This window comes from Nerophis ophidion, linkage group LG10 (assembly GCF_033978795.1).
Source record: "Nerophis ophidion isolate RoL-2023_Sa linkage group LG10, RoL_Noph_v1.0, whole genome shotgun sequence".
NCBI lineage: Eukaryota > Metazoa > Chordata > Actinopteri > Syngnathiformes > Syngnathidae > Nerophis > Nerophis ophidion.
In genome coordinates, this window is record NC_084620.1 from 7,709,412 (window position 1) to 7,735,087 (window position 25,676).

General features: G+C 41.1%; 2 protein-coding genes and 1 long non-coding RNA gene across 3 annotated transcripts; 1 reads left to right on the forward strand and 2 right to left on the reverse strand.

Annotated features, from left to right (window-relative positions):
- Positions 1 to 2,048: 2,048 nt before the first annotated feature.
- Positions 2,049 to 10,370, reverse strand: ccdc59 (coiled-coil domain containing 59). The gene is made up of 4 exons (XM_061912213.1): positions 9,718 to 10,370; positions 3,837 to 4,182; positions 3,653 to 3,761; positions 2,049 to 3,574 (listed from the first exon to the last, which is right to left on the reverse strand). Exons 1-4 carry the CDS (start codon positions 9,863 to 9,865, stop codon positions 3,398 to 3,400), a joined length of 780 nt encoding a protein of 259 aa, XP_061768197.1. The 5' UTR covers positions 9,866 to 10,370; the 3' UTR covers positions 2,049 to 3,397.
- Positions 10,039 to 24,794, forward strand: mettl25 (methyltransferase like 25). Its single transcript, XM_061912214.1, has 11 exons — positions 10,039 to 10,423; positions 13,863 to 14,170; positions 14,215 to 14,697; positions 14,762 to 14,909; positions 18,099 to 18,193; positions 18,268 to 18,297; positions 18,600 to 18,673; positions 21,498 to 21,591; positions 21,671 to 21,745; positions 21,949 to 22,020; positions 24,403 to 24,794. The coding sequence occupies exons 1-11, from the start codon at positions 10,120 to 10,122 to the stop codon at positions 24,529 to 24,531; spliced, it is 1,812 nt and encodes a 603-aa protein (XP_061768198.1). The 5' UTR covers positions 10,039 to 10,119; the 3' UTR covers positions 24,532 to 24,794.
- Positions 12,990 to 14,401, reverse strand: LOC133560106 (uncharacterized). The gene is made up of 2 exons (XR_009808386.1): positions 14,245 to 14,401; positions 12,990 to 14,127 (listed from the first exon to the last, which is right to left on the reverse strand). It is a non-coding gene; the product is annotated as an uncharacterized LOC133560106 (long non-coding RNA).
- Positions 24,795 to 25,676: the final 882 nt, after the last annotated feature.

Here is a 25,676-nt window from a genome sequence, read left to right on the forward strand (position 1 = left end):
TCATCAAAAGAGCCACATCTGGCTCTAGAGCCATAGGTTCCCTACCCCTGCTCTATGGGGTTAGGTTTTAATACACTGTCCGGGGTATTCTGATACAACATTTTCACTTTTGATACCGATATTGGCTGATACAAATATTGATCCAATACGATATCAGCAGCAATCATACACACTTATCATATTGTAGCGTGAAAAGTGAAGTGAAATTAGTCACACAGAACAATGGTAGGCATGAAAAACACTAACCTATTTACTGTTAACAGTCTAGAATGGACTGCTGTCTTTAAGTTGAAGTGGAGTGATATATATATATATTTTTTTTTTTGCCGACACCTTGTTATAGAATATGTAATGGTGGCGTGTTAGTCAACAAACTTGCATGGATTTGATTTTTAGACCATTTTCAAGCCGCTTTTTGACCGTCTTATTTTCATGCCCAAGTCCTCCTCCAGACTAAGCAGATCCTTGACTGGGTCTACTCCTCGTCAGCCATGTTGTAGTTTACAGCGCTTCCATATCGAGTCTACTGACGGGTCTAAGTTTGAACTAAAGTATACGCTGCTTTGTATTAGAAAGGGCAACAGTGGAGGATTCATGTGCATGTACGAGCCAGTCTGCCCCGCAAGAGGAAAGAGGAAAAAGAAGGAACTTATTGACGACAACTACATTCAGGTAAACCTCTTCCATATGTGGAGATAACCTCGGACATATCAAAAGGCAAAATATGTCACTTAAGTCTCCATATTCCAAATGGCTCGTTTTGAAGAGGGCAATACTGTATTGTTTTTTATACAAACCCCGTTTCCATATGAGTTGGGAAATTGTGTTAGACGTAAATATAAATGGAATACAATGATTTGCAAATCATTTTCAACCCATATTCAGTTGAATATGCTACAAAGACAACATATTTAATTTCAAAGTGATAAACAATTTTTTTTGCAAATAATCATTAACTTTAGAATTTGATGCCAGCAACACGTGACAAAGAAGTTGGGAAAGGTGGCAATAAATACTGATAAAGTTGCGGAATGCTCATCAAACACTTATATGGAACATCCCACAGGTGTGCAGGCTAATTGGGAACATTTGGTTGCCATGATTGGGTATAAAAGCAGCTTCCATGAAATGCTAAGTAATTCACAAACAAGGATGGGGCGAGGGTCACCACTTTGTAAGCAAATTGTCGAACAGTTTTAGAAAAACATTTCTCAACGAGCTATTGCAAGGAATTTAGGGATTTTACCATCTACGGTCCGTAAAATCATCAAAATGTTCAAAGAATCTGGAGAAATCACTGCACGTAAGCGATATTACGGACTTTTGATCCCTCAGGTGGTACTGCATCAAAAAACGACATCAGTCTGTAAAAGATATCACCACATGGGCTCAGGTACACTTCGTAAAACCACTGTCAGTAACTACAGTTGGTCGCTACATCTGTAAGTGCAAGTTAAAACTCTACTATGCAAAGCCAAACCCATTTATCAACAATATCCAGAAACGCATCCGGCTTGGCTGGGCCCAATCTCACCTGAGATGGACTGATGCAAAGTGGAAAGGTGTTCTGTGGTCTGACGAGTCCACATTTGAAATTATATTTGGAAACTGTGGACGTGGTGTCCTCAAGAACAAAGAGGAAAATAACCATTCGGATTATTATAGGCGCAAAGTTCAAAAGCCAGCATCTGTGATGGTATGGGAGTGTATTAGTGCCCAAGGCATGGGTAACTTACACATCTGTGAAGGCACCATTAATGCTGAATGGTCCTTAGAGGTTTTGGAGCAACATATGTTGTCATCCAAGCAACGTTATCATGGACGCCCCTGCTTATTTCAGCAAGACAAGTGTTACAACAGCGTAACTTCGGAAAAAAAGCGTGCGGGTACTTTCCTGGCCCGCCTGCAGTCCAGACCTGTCTCCCATGGAAAATGTGTGGCGCATTATGAAGCGTAAAATACGACAGCGGAGACCCCGGACTGTTGAACGACTGAAGCTCTACATTAAACAACAATGAGAAAGAATTCCACTTTCAAAGCTTCAACAATTAGTTTCCTCAGTTCCCAAACGTTTATTGAGTGTTGTAAAAAGAAAAGGTGATGTAACAGTGGTGAACATGTCCTTTCCGAACTACTTTGGCACGTGTTGCAGCCATGAAATGTTCAAGTTAATGATTATTTGCACACAAAAAAAATTTTGAGTTTAAATATCTTGTCTTTGTAGTGCATTCAACTGAATATGGGTTGAAAATGATTTGCAAATCATTGTATTCCGTTCATATTTACATCTAACACAATTTCCCAACTCATATAGAAACGGGGTTTGTATGTATCCGCTATGTCTCCACGGTTTGATTTCTAATTTTCTGGACTTAAGGAGATCCCAAATACACAACATTGTGGATTGAACTTTCACAGTATCATGTTAGACCCGCTCGACATCCATTGCTTTCCTCCTCTCCAAGGTTCTCATAGTCATCATTGTCACCGACGTCCCACTGGGTGTGAATTTTTCCTTGCCCTTATGTGGGCCTACCGAGGATGTCGTTGTGGTTTTTGATTGATTGATTGATTGATACTTTTATTAGTAGATTGCACAGTACAGTACATATTCCGTACAATTGACCACTAAATGGTAACACCCGAATAAGTTTTTCAACTTGTTTAAGTCGGGGTTCACATTAATCAATTCATGGTTTGTGCAGCCCTTTGAGACACTAGTGATTTAGGGCTATATAAGTAAACATTGATTGAACTGGTACCAACATAACAGGGCCCTTTTAAGTTAAGCTCATGACACAATAGGTTGAATGATGCAGACACATTTGTTACAGGATACTTTTTAATGTGTTCCTGCCTTGGAGACTTTGTATGTGTAAGTAATATACAACTATAATTATTTGATACTTTTTTATATTGACAAAAAGTCGTATAAGACTGCAATATTCTTCATTGAAGGACTTGTATGACGTACAGTATGTCTAGCTTGTGTGCTCAGCTGTTGTGTAGCCGCTAGCTCCTAGTAGCCTGGCTTGTTTACCTTTTGTAAACGACTTGATAAAAATAGAAGAAGATAGCAACCCTGTGTGCTTACTGGAGGACTTTAGATGTTAACGGGCTGCCCATCCTAGCACAAGTAAACACGCTGCAGGACTGCCTCGATCAGAAAGTTTAGATTAGAGCAGACACTACTTTTTTTCTGCTAATGTCAGACCAATATCAATATTGGATGAAATCTCCCTTTTATCTGTCTCAGTTAGCATACAATGTGACAAACTAGTCTGTATCAGTCTACACAATTGAGTGCCGACACATAAAATCCCACAAATTGTTGACTTAGTCTCTGCACTGAGTCAGGACCGTTCAGAATGGATTACTAACAAAACCGAATCTAACTTCAGTTCTTTGAAGTTTCTGAGTTTTTCTGTATCTTCTGAAGCAAGTAGTCCATCTGAAGATTTAAGTTAGGCTGTCCCTTCTTGGTCTTTTTGCACAGCATCTGAAAGGACTCCATTTTTCTCTGTTTGTACTTGCGGACAGCCTCCTCTCGCTGCTGCTTGTTCGCGAGGAACTCCTGATAAGACAGTTTGTCGTCTACGGATTAGAATTGGACAACCAGGCACTAATTATGTCATAACGGCGATGATGTCACCTCTTTCTTTTTCCTCCGATTCTCTTGGGCTTGTTTGTACTCCTCTTTTGACCTCTGGAATGACGTCGTCTTCTGCATTTTTTTCTTCATGCGGTTGCTCATGGGAAGCCTTAAAAGAGAGATATGCAAGTTGGATTCATTTGGCCTTGAGAATAAAAAATATACTGCATAAGTCAATACCTACATTTCTGGTGCTGATGTGGACCCCTCAGTAGTCGCATCTGCCGCCTCAGATGCTGTAATTTCCGCATCAGAACCGGCTGTTTCAGCTGCTTGTGGAGCCTCGTCCTCCATGTCTGCCTCATTGTCCCGTCCTTTCCTTCTCAGCTTGGCCCTGTTCACTCGGTTTGTCCACGCCTCGCGCTTCAGTTTCTCTTCCTCGGCCATGTATAAATGTTTGAGGTGTTCAGGGTAGTCCGCCCTGTACAGCTTCGTCGTCTGTGGGGTCATGTTCTTCTTCTTCTCCTTCCGCAGAAGCTTGTTGTACTCATGCTGCAGTTTCTCCTTCCGCTTAAGTGCAAAGCCTTTACCTAAGATGTGGAGAGAAACTCATGATAATCAAAAGCAGGGTTTCCATTTTTATTGTCTTCGATCGTGGCACACCGCCACGGCAAATACGCAACATTTGTTACAAGTTGTTTTTAATAAAGATAAAGTGACTAAAAAGATCAATCAATCAATCAATGTTTACTTATATAGCCCTAAATCACTAGTGTCTCAAAGGGCTGCACAAACCACCACGACATCCTCGGTAGGCCCACATAAGGGCAAGGAAAACTCACACCCAGTGGGACATCGGTGACAATAATGACTATGAGAACCTTGGAGAGGAGGAAAGCAATGGATGTCGAGCGGGTCTAACATGATACTGTGAAAGTTCAATCCACAATGGATCCAACACAGTCGCGAGAGTCCAGTTCAAAGCGGATCCAACACAGCAGCGAGAGTCCAGTTCAAAGCGGATCCAACACAGCAGCGAGAGTCCCGTCACAGCGGAGCCAGCAGGAAACCATCCCAAGCGGAGGCGGATCAGCAGTGCAGAGATGTCCCCAGCCGATACACAGGCAAGCAGTACATGGCCACCGGAACGGACCGGACCCCCTCCACAAGGGAGAGTGGGACATAGAAGAAAAAGAAAAGAAACGGCAGATCAACTGGTCTAAAAAGGGAGTCTATTTAAAGGCTAGAGTATACAAATGAGTTTTAAGGTGAGACTTAAATGCTTCTACTGAGGTGGCATCTCGAACTGTTACCGGGAGGGCATTCCAGAGTACTGGAGCCCGAACGGAAAACGCTCTATAGCCCGCAGACTTTTTTTGGGCTTTGGGAATCACTAACAAGCCGGAGTCCTTTGAACGCAGATTTCTTGCCGGGACAGAGAAGTCTCTTAGACTCTCGAACAATTCATAACAAAGTACAATACGCAGCGACAATTGAAAAATATAGCAAAACAATATTATGTAAGAAAAATATATGTTAACACTAATATCAATAACACTGATTTGTTTTCCGGGTTGGGGAGGAGACCCTGCCCCAAGTGGAGGAGTTCAAGTACCTAGTAGTCTTGTTCATGAGTGAGGGAAGAGTGGCTCGTGAGATCGATAGGCGGATCGGTGCGGCGTCTTCAGTAATGCGGACGTTGTATCGATCCGTTGTGGTGAAGAAGGAGCTGAGCCGGAAGGCAAAGCTCTCAATTTACCGGTCGATCTACGTTCCCATCCTCACCTATAGTCATGAGCTTTGGGTCATGACCGAAAGGATAAGATCACGGGTACAAACGGCCGAAATGAATTTCCTCCGCCGTGTGGCAGGGCTCTCCCTTAGAGATAGGGTGAGAAGCTCTGCCATCCGGGAGGAGCTCAACGTAAAGCCGCTGCTCCTTCACATCGAGAGGAGCCAGATGAGGTGGTTCGGGCATCTGGTCAGGATGCCACCCGAACGCCTCCCTAGGGAGGTGTTTAGGGCACGTCCAGCTGGTAGGAGGCCACGGGGAAGACCCAGGACACGTTGGGAAGACTATGTCTCCCGGCTGGCCTGGGAACGCCTCGGGATCCCCCGAGAGGGGACGAAGTGGCTGGGGAGAGGGAAGTCTGGGCTTCCCTGCTTAGGCTGCTGCCCCCGCGACCCGACCTCGGATAAGCGGAAGATGATGGATGGATGACTTGTTTTAAAAGTATGTATAATTTAGTCAGCCTTTTTAAAGACATTGTTTTTATTTTATTTTATAAACCTTCATTTATTTATAATATGAACATTTACATACAAATCAAGATATAATAATAATAAAAAAACAAGCACAGAAACAGTACAAAACAGCGTCAGGGGGTTATAAACTCAAAAAAGTTACTAAAATAGAATGCAAAATATATATATGTAACAAAATGTAAAGAAGTAGGCTCACACAAGATCCATAAATAATCCAAATTTGGAACACAGCATCAGTTTTCACAGCTTTTTGGCTGTTAGGGGTAGAGGGCGTTTTAAAGTAGAGTTGTAAAAAAAATTTTTAAAGGGACAAAATATAGGTCGGTTATTGAGAAACTTACATTTTTGAATATAAAACTTAGCCAATAGTATAATGATTTTGCAAAGGTAAAATTCCTTTTCAATTTTTTTTTCATACTGTATAAATCATGTTTAAAACAAAGCACTAATTTGTCATGAATATTGATGCACAAGAAAGTACTAAAACTCTGATGTCAACTGAAAAAAATTATATGAAACATGATTTGCATATGTATTGATTCAAAACAAAATATTAAATGTGCACAGATTTGAACAGTTGCTTAACGCCATCTTTTGGTCAAAAACATTAATACCCGAGTCTTCATGGGGTCAGGTTTTCATATATTGTCAGGGATATTCTGATACAATATTTTCACTTTTTGATACCAATATTGGGGAATTGGCTGATACAGATATTGATCCAATATGATATCAGCAGCAATCGTACACACTTTTATCATATTGTAGCGTGAAAAGCGAAGTGAAATTAGTCAAACAACAATGGTATGAAAAACACTAACCTATTTACTTTTAACCCTCTAGAATGGACTTGTGCTGTCTTTAAGTTGAAGTGGAGTGGTATTTTTTGGGGGCGACACCTTGTTGTCTATAAAACATGTAATGGTGACGCGTTAGTGGAAAAATTGCATTGATTTTATTTTTAGACCATTTTCAAGCCGCTTTTTGACGGTCTTATTTTCGTGCCCAAGTCCTCCTCCAGACTAAGCAGCTCTTTGATTGCGTCTTCTCCTCGTCGGCCATGTTGTAGTTTATAGCGCCTCCGTATCGAGTCTACTGACGGGTCTAAGTTTGAACTAAAGTAGACGCTACTTTGTATTACAAAGGGCAACAGTGGAGGATGAATGTGCACATACGAGCCAGTCTGCCTCGCAAGAGGACAGAGAAAAAGAAGGAACTTATTGACTACAACTGATTTAAAAAAAAATAAAAAAATCATACAGTGTGAATCATCTTCAAAACAAAGCACAAATGTGTCATGAATATTGTCTAGGATGAAACGACAGAAGCCCTGCCATAGTGATCCAGTACTTTCATTTTAAAGACATGGTTTGCGTCATAGAACATATGATGAGGTCATATTGACCGCGCCCCCACCGCCACAGGTTCCTTGGCAATCTAGAAAAAACCCTGGAACAGCAGATGAAGAGTTATCATAACTTAACACACATGGTTGTTACGGAATTCTCTTTACAATGAGATAAAAGATTGTAAAAAATATATTTCAATTGGGGCTTCACGGTGGCAGAGGGGTTAGTGCGTCTGCCTCACAATACGAAGGTCCTGCAGTCCTGGGTTCAAATCCAGGCTCGGGATCTTTCTGTGTGGAGTTTGCATGTTCTCCCCGTGAATGCGTGGGTTCCCTCCGGGTACTCCGGCTTCCTCCCACTTCCAAAGACATGCACCTGGGGATAGGTTGATTGGCAACACTAAATTGGCCCTAGTGTGTGAATGTGAGTGTGAATGTTGTCTGTCTATCTGTGTTGGCCCTGCGATGAGGTGGCGACTTGTCCAGGGTGAACCCCGCCTTCCGCCCGATTGTAGCTGAGATAGGCGCCAGCGCCCCCCGCGACCCCAAAAGGGAAAAAGCGGTAGAAAATGGATGGATGGATATTTCAATTGAAAAAAATAATATTTAAAGCCAGAACAATAAGATCATATTAAAGTTAATATACCAATGATTGTCACACACACTCTAGGTGTGGTGAAATTTGTCCTCTGCATTTGACCCATCCCCTTGATCACCCCCTGGGAGGTGAGGGGAGCAGTGTGCAACAGCGGTGCCACGCCCGGGAATCATTTATGGTGATTTAACCCCCAATTCCAACCCTTGATGCAGAGTGCCAAGCAGGGAGGCAATGGGTCCCATTTTTAAAGTCTTTGGTATGACTCGGCCGGAGTTTGAACTCACAACCTGCTGGTCTCAGGGCGAACACTCAAACCACTAAGCCACTGAGTAGGTATGGACGGCTGTAAGGGTCTACATCCAACCATTCATCCATTTTCTACCGCTTGTCCCTTTTTTGTGTCGCCACCTCATCGCAGGGCATTTTGCTTTATATTTATGATTTTACTTATTTTTTGTCTGGTTTTGTATTTGTTTTGTATCATCCCTTGAGAAGCATAGTACTTTTTTTGTTCGGTTTCTACTTCATGAAGTTGTGCACTTGTTTTTTTGTATGTTTTGTGTTTGGTTTCATGATATTTGGATGTATTTGTTTGGTGTGTATGCTTGTGAATCTGGGCTATCCATTAAGTAAAACTACTCATTATGTTGAAGGGGGCAGGCAATATAAAGGCCTACTGAAACCCACTACTACCGAGCACGCAGTCTGATAGTTTATATATCAATGATGAAATATTAACATTGCAACACATGCCAATACGGCCTTTTTAGTTTACTAAATTGAAATTTTAAATTTTGCGCAGAGCTATCATGCTAAAACGTCGCTGTATGATTACGCGTGCGTGTAACGTCACGCATTGTAGAGGACATTTTGTTCCAGCACCGTTCACAGCTATAAGTCGTCTCTTTTCATCGCATAATTCCACAGCATCATGGACATCTGTGTTGCTGAATTTTTGCAATTTGTTCAATGAATAATGGAGACGTCAAAGAAGAAAGCTATAGGTGGGAAGCGGTGTATTGCGGCCGCCTTTAGCAACACAAACACAGCAGGTGTTTCATTGTTTACATTCCCGAAAGATGACGGTGAATCTTTACTATGGAACAGAGCGGTCAAGCGAACACGGTTGGATTGGACCACACACACAAAGTACATTGTATTAGGCAGCGATCATTTCGAAAGAGGGTCCTTTGCGAAGGGCAGAGATGGGCATTGGGCACCACCGTCGACTGGTGCTAAAGAAAGGTGCGAGGCCGACCTTCAGGTTGTACAGATACAACCATATAATCTCACTAAAACACTAGTAACACAATAAGCAGATAAGGGATTTTCCAGAATTATCCTGGTAAATTTGTCTAATACCATCCGAATCGCTCCCACTGTATAGTCTTTTTTTCCTTTTTGTAATTCTTCACTCTCACTTTCCTCATCCACGAATCTTCCATCCTCTCTCAAATTAATGGGGAAATCGTCGCTTTCACTGTCCGAATCGCTCTCGCTGCTGGTGGCCATGATTGTAAACAATGTGCAGATGTGAGGAGCTCCACAACCCGTGACGTCACGCGCTCATCGTCTGCTACTTCCGGTACAGGCAAGGCTTTTTTTTATTAGCGACCAAAAGTTGCGAACTTTATCGTCTACTAAATCCTTTCAGCAAAAATATGGCAATATCACGGAATGATCGAGTATGACACATAGAATGGACCTGCTATCCCAGTTTAAATAAGAAAATCTCATTTCAGTAGGCCTTTGAAGTCCGAACAATACGTAGCACAACAAGCGGCTAAGGTGGAAAAACGCCATAAGTTGTAGCCAAAATATTACTATATAAATGCATGTATATCCCTATATAAATGTATATATAATCCTATATAAACGCATATAGAAGTAACACGAGTAGATGCGAACACGTACCTTCTTTCACACTTCCTCGAAATATTTTGTCCTCGGGAACCCATTTCTTCTTCTTTTTGACGCCATCGGTTGGTTTTGTTGATTTCTTCCAGTTGCCTTCTTTCCGTTGGAAAGCATTTGTCTTCATTTTCTGATTAATCGGCGCCATTAGACTTGAATATTATAGTGTTTGCGCTCGTGCTCCGACGACGTTGTCCTAGGCGGTCGCGGAGTGATGACGTTTCACGACAGACGTGAATAAACAAGCTCAGTTTAGCAGATTGATATGGCGTACATTTCCCTTATCCGCTTTCATTTTTAAGTTAATATTTCATTATTAAAATATTAAAATAGACTGCAAATAGGACTAACTAACAGAAGCTTAAAACAGGGCTTCCAGGCGCCTTAAGCAAAATCGATTATATGTTTTCAACTACTAATGCCTGGAAAATATATGCTGTTGACTACAGGCTCGGTTCACATCAGTCTTCCTTACTTTTGCAGTTTTTCAACATGATTCCCTTCTCGATGGACCTCACAGAGGTCCAGAAACGAATAGATAAAGTCACTCGGTTCTTAGGTGCAACTCTGACTATCGCCAACGCTCACACTGTGGAGTTCTACACTCACGACGTGTGGAGCCGTTTTGTGGCCGTGTCATCCGAGGAGGTTCTGTCTGCCATTGGCACAAGCGGCCACCAGGGGGAGCCACAAGTCATAAAAGAAGGTGACTGATTGATTGATTGATTGATTGATTGATTGAAACGTTTATTACATATTCCCTACAATTGACCACTAAATAATAACGACCAAATAGGTTTTTCAACGTGTTATAGTCAGGGTCCACGTTAAAGGCCTACTGAAATGAGATTTTCTTATTTAAACGGGGATAGCAGTTCCATTCTATGTGTCATACTTGATCATTTCGCGATATTGCCATATTTTTGCTGAAAGGATTTAGTAGAGAACATCGACGATAAAGTTCGCAACGTTTGGTCGCTAATAAAAAAAACCTTGCCTGTACCGAAAGTAGCAGACGATGTGCATTGTAGGGCTCCTCACATCCGCACATTGTTTACAATCATAGCCACCAGAAGCTAGAGCGATTCGGACCGAGAAAGCAACAATTTCCCCATTAATTTGAGCGAGGATGAAAGATTTGTGGATGAGGATAGTGAGAGTGAAGGACTAGAAAAAAAGAAAAAAAAGATGAGGGCAGTGGAAGCGATTCAGATGTTATTAGACACATTTACTAAGATAATTCTGGAAAATCCCTTATCTGCTTATTGTGTTACTAGTGTTTTAGTGAGATTATATAGTCATACCTGAAAGTCGGAGGGGTGTGTTGACCGCCAGTGTCTCTGAGGGAAGCCACGGAGGAGCCAAGAGAGTCGCAGCTGCCGCTTTGACAGCTGCAGGAGGAACGACACAATCCTCCGCTCATGTCTACGGTAAGAGCCGACTTATTACCACATTTTCTCACCGAAACCTGCCGGTCGACATGTGGTAGAGAACCATGTTCGCTTGACCGCTCTGTTCCATATTAAAGCTTCGCCGTCATCTTTAGGGAATGTAAACAAAGAAACACCGGCTGTGTTTGTTTTGCTACAGCCGACCGCAATACACCGCTTTCCACCAACATTTTTGTTCTTTGTAGTCTCTATTATTAATTGAACAAATTGCAAAAGATGTCCGGAAATCTGTGTAATTATGCGATTACAGCAGACTACTTATAGCTTGGATCGGGCTGGAAGAACATGTCCGCTACAGCCGGTGACGTCCGCGACGTTTTCAACAGGATACCTCGCGGGAAATTTAAAATTGCAATTTAGTAAAATAAAAAAGCCGTATTGGCATGTGTTGCAATGTTAATATTTCATCATTGATATATAAACTATCGGACTGCGTGGTCGGTAGTAGTGGGTTTCAGTAGGCCTTTGATCAATTCATGATATTAATCAATTATTGTTTATATAAGGGTTGGTGACCCAAAATGTTGAAAGAGTCATATCGGACCAAAAATACAACAAAAAAAAAAATCTGTTTGCAGCCTCAAAAAATGACAAGTAAATAAGTGTTATAATGAAGACAGATGTTAGCTTTATTAGGCTACTTACTATCAAAGGCTAACGCAAATCTTCGTTGACAGAAATGCTGTATTTTAATTTTTATTCTGCACATATTTGCAACCCTGGAAATCATTAGTAAAGCGGAGGCTTCTCACAGGAGGAGACAACTTCTGGAAATGACTGGCTCAGAATGACCAAATGTACAGATGTGTGTGTCCAAGTTAAAGGAAACGGCAGGCTGTCTTCTTCTAGTGGATTTATTACAATTTTTGCGAGCTGGGTAACGTTTGCTGTGGTCTGGAACAACATGGCACACAAATGCAGCCAATGTTACGTACAGATAATGTGTCATGAGACATGCGAATATAAATTAAATACGCAGAGGACATTAAGGAAATTAAATGAGCTCGAATATACCTAAAAACAAGGCATAATGATGCAATATGTAGATACAGCTAGCCCAGTGGTTCTTAACCCTGTTGGAGGTATCAAACCCCACCAGTTTCATATGCGCATTCACCGAACCCTTCTTTAGTGAAAAATAACGTTTTTTTTTTGTTTTTTATCTAATTCAAGACAAAGTTAGATGTTTTTGGTAACACTTTAGAATGGGGAACACATTATAAGTAACAAAGACTTATTTTAGAGTTATTTGGTTAGGGTTAGGGTCAGGATTAGAGAGTTAGGGTTATAATAAGGCCATGCCGACTAAGGCATTAATAAGTACTTAATGATGACTAGTTAAGAGCCAATATGTTACTAATTTTCCTGATATCAAGCAACTAATTAATGGTGACTATGTTCCCCATACTAAAGTGTTACCATGGTTTTTTTACAGGTGCGCAAAAGGAACAGTGCATGAACATCACCTTGTTCAAACAAAACCCAACACAGTGCATAAACTCACAACAAATTACACACCTGCAAATCAGTCAGCTGTTGCCGTATCCGTAATACGCCGACAGGGAGAAGTTTGTATTTACACGATGAGTCGGGTCTGTTTTGACCCCTGCCGAACCCCTGAGGCCGACTCACCCAACCCCCTAGGGTTCGATCGAACCCAGGTTAAGAACCACTGAGCTAGCCTAAACAGCATGTTAACATCGATTAGCTTGCTGTCATGCACTGACCAAATATGCCTGATAAATACTCCAAGTCAATAATATCAACAAAGCTCACCTTTGTGCATTCACGCACAGCATGAAACATTTGGTGGATGTCAGGTTCAAACACTGATGACATCTATTAATCAGACAAGAAGCAAGGAACCAAGCAGACACAGAGTTAAATAGGGCTCATGAGGAGAACGCGGGCACTGCACACTTAGTCACAGTCTCGCCCTATGCTCTAAGGTCCAGTTTCCGCGTTCCCCTTTTTATTCAGAATTCCATAGTCAACATCACTGAAGCTGCCTCTCTAAAAGGAGTGGTCACATATATTATGCAAAGCAGGTCCAGGACGCATAGTACGTGACGGAATGGGATTTTTCCTTGTCGCCGAGTTCGTCCGCGTGTTGTCATCTTATCTTCGTTGAGATCCTTGAAGTCTCTGTCTCGTCTGCGTGCTGTCATCCCATCAATGCCGAGGTCTCCGAAGTCCTTGGCTGCCAGTGAGCCAAAACTGTGATAACATCATGCTCAGACAAGAAGTTTTGTCCTTGCATAGATTAGAACAAAAGTTCAACTTGAGCACAATAGCTAATAACTAAAGCAACAGACTTTAATCATTCTAAAGTTAGTGTGATAATATATACATGATTATTCTAACAGTGGACAAAATGAGACAAAGAAGAAGTGGTATAAAACTGTGGCAGCATCGGAGAAAGTTGTATGAGATCAAAGATTGCTGAAATTTGAAGGACAAAAGTGTGGGATTTCTAAAAATTAGGAAGGTTTGTGTGATGTTTGTTCCACTACAGAAAATATTCACAAACAATATTTTTTTCTTCATCTTTTTCCATTTGCACACATGTTTGAAAGAGGTCCAGCGAGCCACTAGGGCGGCGATATAGTGCCACATGCGGCTCTCGAGCTGTGGGTTGCTGACCCTAGGTTTACATCGACTGATTCTGCATTCTAATGTATTCCTTTATAACAGAGCAATCCAAGACCACATTTGGGTTTTGCCACGATACAAACCGCCTGGTCGATGTCCATGAACTTTTGCGAGAAGCAAAGGCCCACTCAATTCCTGGTCTGGGACTCTGCATGAGCCGCAATGAGCTTCTGGAGGTCCTCAGACGAAACATGTCTGAATTGGGCGATACTTCCACGGATGAGTTGGAGCCGGACGAGTTTATGAACACAAAGAAATCCCATGAGGTCCAATCCATGTCGGAGGTGGTGGACTGTTTAGCCAAGTGCTGTGGAGTCAAGCAGGAAAGTATGATATCTAAATGTAAACATGTTAGGACTTGTAGGACTCATGGATCTCCATGTCATCCATGCAGGTGATAGACGTGGGTTCAGGGAAGGGCTACCTGAGCTCCTTCCTGTCCCTGCAGCACGGCCTCCGGGTCTTCGGCATCGACTCGTCCAGCACCAACACCCACGGAGCCCAGGAGAGAAACCGGAAGTTGAAGAAGTTCTCCAAGGTCTACCACAAACGCAGAAAGGCTAAAAGGGAACAAGAAGAAGAAGAGGTTGCAGAGCTGAAAGCTGGAGATGAAGGTGGGCCACGGGAGGTTCTGCGGATACCAGACTCTGCAGAGGACACAGAGGAGCTCTTCCTCAGCGCCTTGTCATTGGACGTGATGCAGCCCGGGAGGACGTCTCCTCGGTCGCTGACTGATGAAGAGAGGGAGAGGAGGAAGAAGGAAAACCTGGAGAGGAAAGCCCAGAACAGGAAAAGCAACACAGACGCCGTCTTTTCACCGCTCACGTCATACGTTACCGCGGAAACGGAGCTTCGGGAACTCATCGATGACCTGGAGGTGAGCTAATCAGACATGGCGTCAGCTGGACTTTTATGTCTTACTAGTTTGTCTTCTTTTCTAGGATGCGGTCTTGGTGGGCCTGCACACGTGTGGCGACCTGGCTCCAAGCACTCTCAGGATGTTTGTGGCCAAAGCGGAGCTGCTGGCCGTCTGCAGCGTGGGATGCTGCTACCATCAGCTCTCTGAGGAGTTTCAACCTGACCTGCAGGGTATTACATTAAACACACACACTCGATTGTTTTATCAAACCAAGAAGAGAAGAGGTCAACTGCTTTATAACACGTACACAAACTTACCATAGCAAAACGATAGCAGCCGGCAATGGAGAGATGTTGCTATGCTAACTTAGCTCATATTAAAGGCCTACTGAAAGCCACTACTACCTACCACGCAGTCTGATAGTTTATATATCAATGATGAAATATTAACATTGCAACACATGCCAATACGGCCTTTTTAGTTTACTAAATCGCAATTTTAAATTTCCTGCGAAGTCTCCTGTTGAAAATGTCGCATGACGTCACCGGTTGTAGCGGACATGTTCTTCCAGCCCGATCCAAGCTATAAGTAGTCTGCTTTAATCGCATAATTACACAGTATTTTGGATATCTGTGTTGCTGAATCTTTTGCAATTTGTTCAATTAATAATGGAGAAGTCAAAGAAGAAAGATGTAGGTGAGAAGCGGTGTATTGCGGCCGGTTGTAGCAACACAAACACAGCTGGTGTTTCCTTGTTTACATTCCCGAAGGTGAAGCTTTTCTATGGATCAGAGCGGTCAAGCGGACATGGTTCCCGACCACATGTCAACCGGCAGGTTTCGGTGAGAAAATTGTGCTAGTAAGTCGGCTCTTACCGTAGACATGAGCGGAGCGTTCGTCCTCCTGCAGCTGCGAACTATTACCTCCTCTCACCGGAGACACTGGCTGTCACCACACATGTGGCCACACCCCTCCGACATTCAGGTACTATATAATCTCACTAAAACACTAGTAACACAATAAGCAGATAAGGGATTTTCTAGAATTATCCTAGTAAATGTGTCTAATAACATCTGAATCGGTCCCACTGCCCTCGCCTTTTTTTTCTTCTTTCTAGTCCTTCACGCTCACTATCCTCATCCACGAATCTTTCATCCTCGCTCAAATTAATGGAGAAATCGTCACTTTCTCGGTCCGAATAACTCTCGCTGCTGGTGGCCATGATTGTAAACAATGTGAGGATGTGAGGAGCTCCACAACCCGTGACGTCACGCGCACATCGTCTGCTACATCCGGTACAGGCAAGTTGCGAACTTTATCGTCGATGTTCTCTACTAAATCCTTTCAGCAAAAATATGGCAATATCGCAAAATGATCAAGTATGACACATAGAATGGACCTGCTATCCCCGTTTAAATAAGAAAATCTAATTTCGGTAGGCCTTTAGGGGAACCTCACTAAATTCTCTTTTAGTGCAATTTTCGGTTTGGACTACTTGACCTGACAAACTTTTTGAAGCGTTGACTTTTGATGACATTTTCCTTGTCAATCGGTTCTTTGCAGTTGTGTTGAGGTAAACACAATATTGTTTAACCTTTAAATGTGTTATAATACTTTATAAAACTCCTCAACTATAACACAATATTTATACCAACTCTATATTGTCTACATGTTGGGTCTGAATAGTGTATGGGGAGAAATGTTTGTCTTTTTATGCAACCCCTGCCCAAAAATTGATTATTAACCAAAAGAAATAAACATTTGCCAACAAAAACATACATTTTAAATATAAAAGTATCCATATATATTTAAAAAAGTTGTTTCTTGCAATTATTTTTTGTTTTCAAACTGATAATTGGGTTGCCAATAATTTTTTGGGTACAAATCTTTTTTCTTGGTTGCTTATTTGTTTTTTTGGGTTACAAATCCATTTTTTTGGTCGAAAATAATTTCTTTGGTTGCAAATTGTTTTGTTGCAACTCAAATTCAATGTCTTTTAAGGCAAACAAAAAAAGATTATCAACCAGAAAAAAATATTTGCGCAAAATAAAAATGTTTTTAAAAATATATTTTTAAACAAAAATGGTGTTACTAGCAATCCATTTTTGGGGTTGCAAACCTTTTTTTGGGGGTTGCTTATTAATTTCTTGGGGGTTAAAAATGGTTTTTTTTAGTTCAGAATCTATTTTTTGATAACGATTTAGCTTCAATCCCAAAAAAGGATTATATATATATATATATATATATATATATATATATATATATATATATAGCGCTTTTTCTCTAGTGACTCAAAGCGCTCTACATAGTGAAACCCAATATCTAAGTTACATTCAAACCAGTGTGGGTGGCACTGGGAGCAGGTGGGTGAAGTGTCTTGCCCAAGGACACAACAGCAGTGACTAGGATGGCGGAAGCGGGAATCGAACCTGCAACCCTCAAGTTGCTGGCACGGCCACTCTACCGACCGAGCTAAACCGCCCCACAATCTAGACTCCAAAAATCCCAGAACAAGCTAGTCCGGTTACTTTTAGACCTCCACCCCAGATCACACCTCACTCCAACCCACTTCTCCAAAGTGGGCTGGCTCAGGGTGGAGGACAGACTAAAACAACTTGCACTGAGCCTGGTCTATAAAATTTGCTACACCTCCCTGATACCAAAGTACATGTCAAACTACTTCCTTAACGTAAATGACCGCCATAACCACAACACCAGGGGGAGCTCCACAAACCACGTTAAACCCAGATTTCGATCTAACAAAGGTCCTAACTCATTCTCTTTCTATGCCACATCAATGTGGAATCCACTCCCAACAGGTATAAAAGTAAGTGCATCTCTATGTTCCTTCAAAAACGCTCTAAAACAACACCTCCAGGCAATTCAACCCTTTACTAACACCCTCCTCCATTCACATCCCATCTCCCCAGATTATAAACAACTCAAATGTACTTCTAATGTATTTACTTGTTCTTATGCTATCTGAACTCACTATGTTCTCTGCTGGCTGTACATATCCTACTAAGTAAGACCTACACTGCTTCAATGTCCATTTCTCTGTTGATTCAATTGTTGATGACTGAAGTACTGATATCAACCAAAGCTCCCCATTCCACTCCGCGGATTGTAAATAATGTAAATAATTCAATGTATATACTATGATGATTAACTTGTGTGATGACTGAATTGATTAACGTGGACCCCGACTTAAACAAGTTGAAAAACTTATTCGGGTGTTACCATTTAGTGGTCAATTGTACGGAATATGTACTGAACTGTGCAATCTACTAACAAAACTATCAATCTATCAATCAAAAAGTCTCCATTTAGACTCCCCCAACAGCAACTCCTGCCACAAATAGATTGCAGTTCTGAGGGAAGCACTGTACAGACTAATGGTTTACGGTTAACGTCCGCAGATTGTTTGGGTTCCGTGTTCGGGTTCCCTTTGAGTCAGCACCTCCGCCGCCACTCGTGGTTTTGCGGCAGAAACGCCCGCATGTCGGCGTGCTTGGTGAGTGACTTCAAGTCAAGTATGACAAGGCACTGCAGTTTGATTTTAATGCGCTTCTGTTTCCTTTGGAACAGGCGCTGGAGAGAGTTACAGTGGGCCAGGGGGTGAGTAGGCGAATACTGTTTGACACCATCAATACTCCTGTGAATTCAAAACAAAAATCAATCAAATCATTTCCAGCGACAGCCGCCCCAGACGCCATTGTTTAAGAGCGCCTTTGTTTGGGGGAAGTGGCGCTGGCAGCTCCAGGGCCAAAGCCCGCACGGCAACAGCGGACGCCATTTATGTGGAATGTTTATAAATATTAATGCAATCACGGCGAGACGAATCACTAGTGGGAAGCACGAATGCGAAAGCAGACTTGATTGAACTCAACGAGTCTTAATTATTTTGTTTTTTCACACAGATCCAAATGGAGTCTCTGTTCTACCGGGCAGTCCTGCATGTTATCCTCAGGGATCACTACCACACCCATAAAAGGTAACAGGAAGTTGCTCTGTTTATGAAGTGTGGTGTATTAGTGGTACACCATGATTATTATTGTCTTCTTTTTTATTATTATTACTTTATTGCAATTGTTTCACAAAATTGCACAATATATTGTCTAGTAACATTGCTTCTTTTTGTAAAAAAAAAAAAAAAAAATAGATGCAGTGAATGTTGCACAATACAAACATAAGCTCTGCAAAAGATAATAATAAATTAAATAAAAATATACCTTATTTTTCGGACTGTAAGTCGCAGTTTTTTTTCATAGTTTGGCCGGGGGTGCGACATATACTCCGGAGCGACTTATGTGTGAAATCATTAACACATTACCGCAGGGGTGTCAAACTCAAATACAGAGTGGGCCAAAATTTAAAACTAAACAAAGCCGCGGGCCAAGGTTGAACAAATGAACCTTTTAATAGGGTCCCAAACAAGTTTTGCATTAAATATTGAACAAGAAAGGCTTATATAACTTTAGTGAGATGCAAAATCGAGTTTAAAATAATAATAACAATAATTAAAAAATATCAACGGCATATCAAATATAATTTAAATACAAATTGAATGCCTCTTTTCTATTTGCAGCCTTCTGAGGTAAATATCAAAATAAACTTTTTCCACAGGGTAATAATACATTTGAAAGTAAAATAACAATAAGGAATGAATCAAACATTCAAGCCTTGAAGTAGCAAGAGAAAGGGAATGAATAAAACGTTAATTATTGCTCAGTTTGCTACACTGATTTGCTTTAACAATGTTTATACAACCTAATAGTGCAAAATCAACTTAAAAAAAAAAAACATCACAGAAATAACATTTAAATAAAAAATGTAATGCCTCTTTTGTATTTGCAACCTTCTGAAGTAAATATCAACCTTAACTTTTTCTACTAGCTAATACATTTGAAAATAAAATAACAATGAGGTGGTTGGGGTTGGGGGTTGCCGGGGTTTGGTAGTAGCGGGGGTGGATATTGTTGCGTCCCGGAAGACTTAGTGCTGCAAGGGGTTCTGGGTATTTGTTCTGTTGTGTTTCGGTGCGGTTGTTCTCCCGAATTGTGTTTGTCATTCTTGTTTGGTCAGGGTTCACAGTGTGGGGCATATTTGTAACAGTGTTGTAGTTGTTTATACGGCCACTCTCAGTGTGACCTGTATGGCTGTTGTTCAAATATGCCTTGCATTCACTTTTGTGTGTGTGTGTGTGTGTGTACAAGCCGCATATACTATGTGACTTGGCCGGCACACTGTATGTATAGAGGAAAAGCGGACGTAACGACAGGTTGTGGAGAACGCTAAAGGCAGTGCCTTTAAGGCACGACCCCAATATTGTTGTCCGGGGAGAAGTTCGGGAGAATGGTTGCCCCGGGAGATTTTCGGGAGGGGCACTGAACTTCGGGAGTCTCCCAAGAAAATCAGTAGGGTTGGCAAGTATGAGTATAAGCAGCGAATGCGGTGTTACAGCTGCACCGCCGCTATATAACACCGGCGGGCCAGCTGTAATGTTAATTTGATATTGCCTCAAAGGCCAAAGGGCCAGAATTTGCCATCCATGCATTACCGTAAAATATCAAATAATATTTTCATAGTTTGGCCGGGGGTGCGACATATACTCCGGAGCGACTTATGTGTGAAATTAACACATTACTGTAAAATATCAAATAATATTATGCCAGATGAGGTGGTTCGGGCATCTGGTAAGGATGCCACCTGAACGCCTCCCTAGGGAGGAGTTTAGGGCACATCCAACCGGTAGGAGGCCAAGGGGAAGACCCAGGACACGTTGGGAAGACTATGTCTCCCGGCTGGCCTGGGAACGCCTCGGGATCCCCAGGGAAGAGCTAGACGAAGTGGCTGGGGAGAGGGAAGTCTGGGCTTCCCTGCTTAGGCTGCTGCCCCCGCGATCCGACCTCGGATAAGCAGAAGAAGATGGACGGATTATGTATCTCATTCGCGGAAGAGACGAAGAAAATGTCAGCAATCGTCACACACACGTCAACCAATAAGAATTCAGCGGGGGAGGGTCATGGCAGAAGTGCATTGTGGGTCATGGAATGCTAACGGCTATATGCTACTGCCATAGCTATTAAAATGGATCATTTCCTCGTTGGCAGTGACTTATAAAAACTGAGAAGGGCTGAACAAAAATGGCACCGAAAATTAAATCATGTACTGCAGATTACAAGCTGGACGTAGTGAAATATGCAGCAGAAAACGACAAGAGGAAGCGGCGCATACCTTTGGAGTTGGCAGAGTTGTTTAGAAGCAACATCGAGGAGGAAGGTTTCATCGGATTTATCGATTAGGAGTGACAGATTGTTTGGTAAACTTATAGCATGTTCTATATGTTATAGTTATTTGAATGATTCTTACCATAATATGTTACCTTAACCTACCAGGCACGTTCTCCGCTGGTTATTTATGCCTCATATAACGTACACTTATTCAGCCAGTTGTTCACTGTTCTTTATTTATTTTAAATTGCCTTTCCAATGTCTATTCTTGGTGTTGGATTTTATCAAATAAAATTTCCCCCAGAAATGCGATTTATACTCCAGTGCGACGTATATATGTTTTTTTCCTTCTTTATTATGCATTTTCGGCCGGTGCGACTTATACTCCGTAGCGATTTATAATCCGAAAAATACGGTATACTGTTTTGAATAATGTATGCATATTACACAATTACATTTAAAAAATAAATTGTTTTAATTATAGAACATTTTTCTAATAAATCTTTTTAATGTTACATATTTTTTTACGAATAAAATGACTTAATCCAGCATCCAATCATCAATAATTCCTTCCTCTCGCTGCAGTGAAAAGCGAGTGGGGAACGTCTACTCCAAGTCTAAATCCTTTGAGGATTACATTCGGCGGGCTCTTCGAAAACTGGACCTGGACGATTCGCAAGTCTGAACCACAATATTAGAATTTTTTTGTTTTATATTTTTACATATTTAGTCCGATGGTCCGTCTCCTTCACACACAGCTTTCTGACGGGGACATCCGACGGTACCACGATGACTTCAGCCCGCGCCGGTCAGAAATGCATGCCTTTAATCTGGTGAGCTATTCGCACATAATCATCATCATTTAGTCCACTTCGGGTAAGACATTGTCATCCCTTCCCGTAAAGCCAGGCCAATAAACCGTTAAATGAGCTCATTATAGCCTGATGCAGAGATGATTATACAGTGAAATGACTTCTGTGGCGTTATTCATGTTTTTTTATGTGTGTGACACTAAAACCTACTTTGGTGTGTGCAGTTGAAGGTGACTCTTGCGCCCTGCATTGAAGGCCTCATTCTCTTGGATCGCCTCTGCTTCCTTAAAGAACAGGTACAAAAAAACAGAGCTCTGTGAGATCATTTTAGCTTATAAAATATACCAAAAATACAGTTGGCTTTGTTCAAAGCGGCCTGTAGCAATAATGACCTTCAAACATGAGGAGGATTGTGCCGATAACGTTGTATAATCAAAAAACTGAGCAGGAAGTGATGGCTGGGCATGTAAAAGATCCATGTGGCAGGGTATCCCAGAGACTGCCAAGATACCTGTAGTGGTGGGGGCGTGGTCACCGTGGCGTCATCTAATAATTTGCAAAATCTGCAAGAAATAATTTTCTTAAAAAATTTTTTTCACGTGTTTTTTTTTACAATTGACTCTCCTTAGTTTTATACAGCTTCTAAATGTGTGTTTAAACTCCTGCGCAACACTTTGTGAAACTTTTATTGTTTTCTAAAATGTGCTATATAAATAAAGTCATTTGGATTGGATAAAAAGGCAAAACAATTTAAGCATACTATTTCCTTGAATTGCCGCAGGGCATATAGTATGCGCCTGCCTTGAATTACTGCCGGGTCAAACTCTCTTCTCAAAATAATTAGAGCATGCTTAGTGTTATTGCCGGGTCAAACTCCATACGTCACGAGGGACACGTCCCCTGTCATCATTTTCAAAATGGAGGAGGCTGATTTCGATAACGGTAATGTAAAATCGCATAAAGGGAAGAAGATTAAGAGCTATTCAGTAAGATTTAAGGTCCAAGCTTACATCACACTCAAATTTTTACCGCATACCTTTGGTAAGTTCCGGAGTGAGAAGAGGTTTTAAAATAATTAGCGCATGCTTACTTTTACCGCATGCCTTTGGTAAGCGCAGGAGTGAGAAGAGGTTTTAAAATAATTAGCGCATGCTTACTTTTACCGCATGCCTTTGGTAAGTGCAGGAGTGAGAAGAGGTTTTAAAATACTTAGCGCCCCGGCGGAAATTCAAGGAAATAGGGTACTTTAAAAAAATATATATTTTATTATTCTTAGTATAAATATATATTTTTTAATTTTACAGCCATATTTTCATTTGTTGCTTATTGTACAAAGTACTTTGAGAATTTTTCAAGTGTCATTTTAGATATTTTTAATGACTTTTAAAAAACATTTCAAACTACGAGCAACAAATCTAATCTTCTGGTGTTATTATAAAATGTAGTCATGTTAAGAAGCTTTTAACTTCCGTCCCATGATGAAAGAGGCAACCCTTAGCAAGTATGATGTCATACTTGCGTCGCGCTGCTTCAGTTGAACTTTCTCTACTTAAAAGTCACCACTGTCCTCTTAATATTTGCACATTTGGTAGATTGCTGTCCAGGGGTATTATATCTGGTTATGTCTACATTGCAGACAACCCTCTAGACAATGGTGTGCGTTTTGTTTACATCCTGTTTGGGCGACGCGGTTTTCGGTAAACAAAGTATTTTTTCAGTGGTTAAGTTTTCGGTACATCACTTGTCAATAGTGTGCAAATAATAGGCTATATATGTATCCATTCAAGCTGTAACCACCTGCTGGTGATAATGCTTAATGTTTGTCTGGTTTGGATTTAATGTCAGTTTTTCCCATGTTTGTAAACACACCATCTGTGCCTGAAAGGGGATTGGCGGAGAATGAGGAATCAATCAATGTTTATTTATATAGCCCTAAATCACAAGTGTCTCAAAGGGCTGTACAAACCACAACGACATCCGCGGTACAGAGCACACATAAGGGCAAGGAAAAACTAACCCCAGTGGGATGTCGATGTGAATGACTATGAGAAACCTTGGAGAGGACCGAAAGCAATGGACGTCATGTCGGTCTAACATGATATTGTGAAAGTCCAGTCCATAGTGGATCTAACATAATATTGTGAAAGTCCAGTCCATAGTGGATCTAACATAGTAGTGAGAGTCCAGTCCATAGTGGCTCTAACATAATAATGAGAGTCCAGTCCATAGTGGATCTAACATAATATTGTGAAAGTCCAGTCCATAGTGGATCTAACATAGTAGTGAGAGTCCAGTCCATAGTGGCTCTAACATAATAATGAGAGTCCAGTCCATAGTGGGGCCAGCAGGAGACCATCCCAAGCAGCGCAGAGATGTCCCCTAGAAAGTGTTGTTGTGTTTTCGGGGGGGAAGCGCAGACTCACCTGGACGAAAGTGTGTACGCGGGAGGTAAAACATGTTGGAATTGTGCCATTTGATATCATCGGATTGGTAATAAAAGTTAAAAATAGTGTCGGACTGTGTGTGATTTCTTCTGCAGGCTACAATAAATTATATTATTTTAATTTATTTTAAAGTAAAAAAAAAACATATTTTCAAAGTGTGGCGGTAATAAAAATTCTGGCGAAATCAAGATCATGTACACTCAGCTTAATAAATTGTGCAATTCTTTTCCACAGGAAGATGGATCTTTCGCTGCTTTGGTGCAACTTTTCGACCCGCTTCTGTCACCAAGATGTTACGCTATCGTAGGACTGAAGGACCAAAGGAACAGGAAGCAACCAAAAGGCGATGGCATGAATTCCTAGGATTTGCTTTACATCATTTAAAAAATGAATTGGACTTTTAACAAATGAATTGGACTTTTACTGATGAGCTTCTCAGATGGACTGTAACAATAAGGTCGTACAGTCAAACAATCTCGGTGGCAACTTTTTTGCCCACTTGTGACGCCAAGGTACTACATTACTGTTGGATTGATGGACCATACAAACAGTAACCAAAAGGTATTGCTAATCATTCCTAAGATCTGTTTTCCGTGACTTTAAAAGTAAAGTGAGGTTTTTCTGATGAGCGTCTCAGATGGATCATCTCAATCAAGTCGTACAAACAATAACTAATTATTAATTGGTGGTGCATTAAAATCAGATGTAAACAAAAAACATGTTGCAGAAATCCCAATCATAGACACTAATTTTTATCAATCCACAATTTCCAGTAAATATTTGGACTAATTTGTCAAAAGGAGAACTTTGCTCTGTTAGATCAGTTAACCATTGTTGGGCTGCAACCAATAAATACCTGTTTCTCAGCTGCGGCACTCAGTTGTAATACACTTTTCCACCACTTGTGGCAGTCATGACAATGTTAAACAGAAAAAGTCTGGAGCTAAAGTCATTGAGATGTTTCTTAAGCGCAAAAATTATGACTAAAGTGGCAAATCTGTATTTTCATTTGCGCTTTAATATATAATACATTTCAGTTCAGTTAAGAAGCATATTCATTATCAAATTAGTTTGAGGTGGCGACTTGTGGACAAGTGGTAGACAATGGATGGATTTATTTTGGCACAACATAATTGTATGTAAATACATTTTCTGTCAGTTATTTATGAGTCTCTTGTTATGCAGTATATTTGGTCAGTACTTATTTTTCCAATCAGCCTGACCTAAGCCTAAGGTGTATGTTTTAAATGAATAAGTATATTTTTGATTAACACATGGTTTCATATCATTAGACAAGGTTGTAAACTGTAAGTAGGTTAGATATACAGTACAATGCTCAGTTATGGCCCCGAGGTCAAAAAAAGTTAAGAAACCCTGTGTTAGATCATTCAATCACAACATTTTACAGCAGAATGGATATTTTGTTGCTTTGGTTTAACTTTTTGACCCGCTTCTGTCGCCAGGATGTTACACTATTGCAGGACTGTCAATGGAAGGAACAGGAAGTT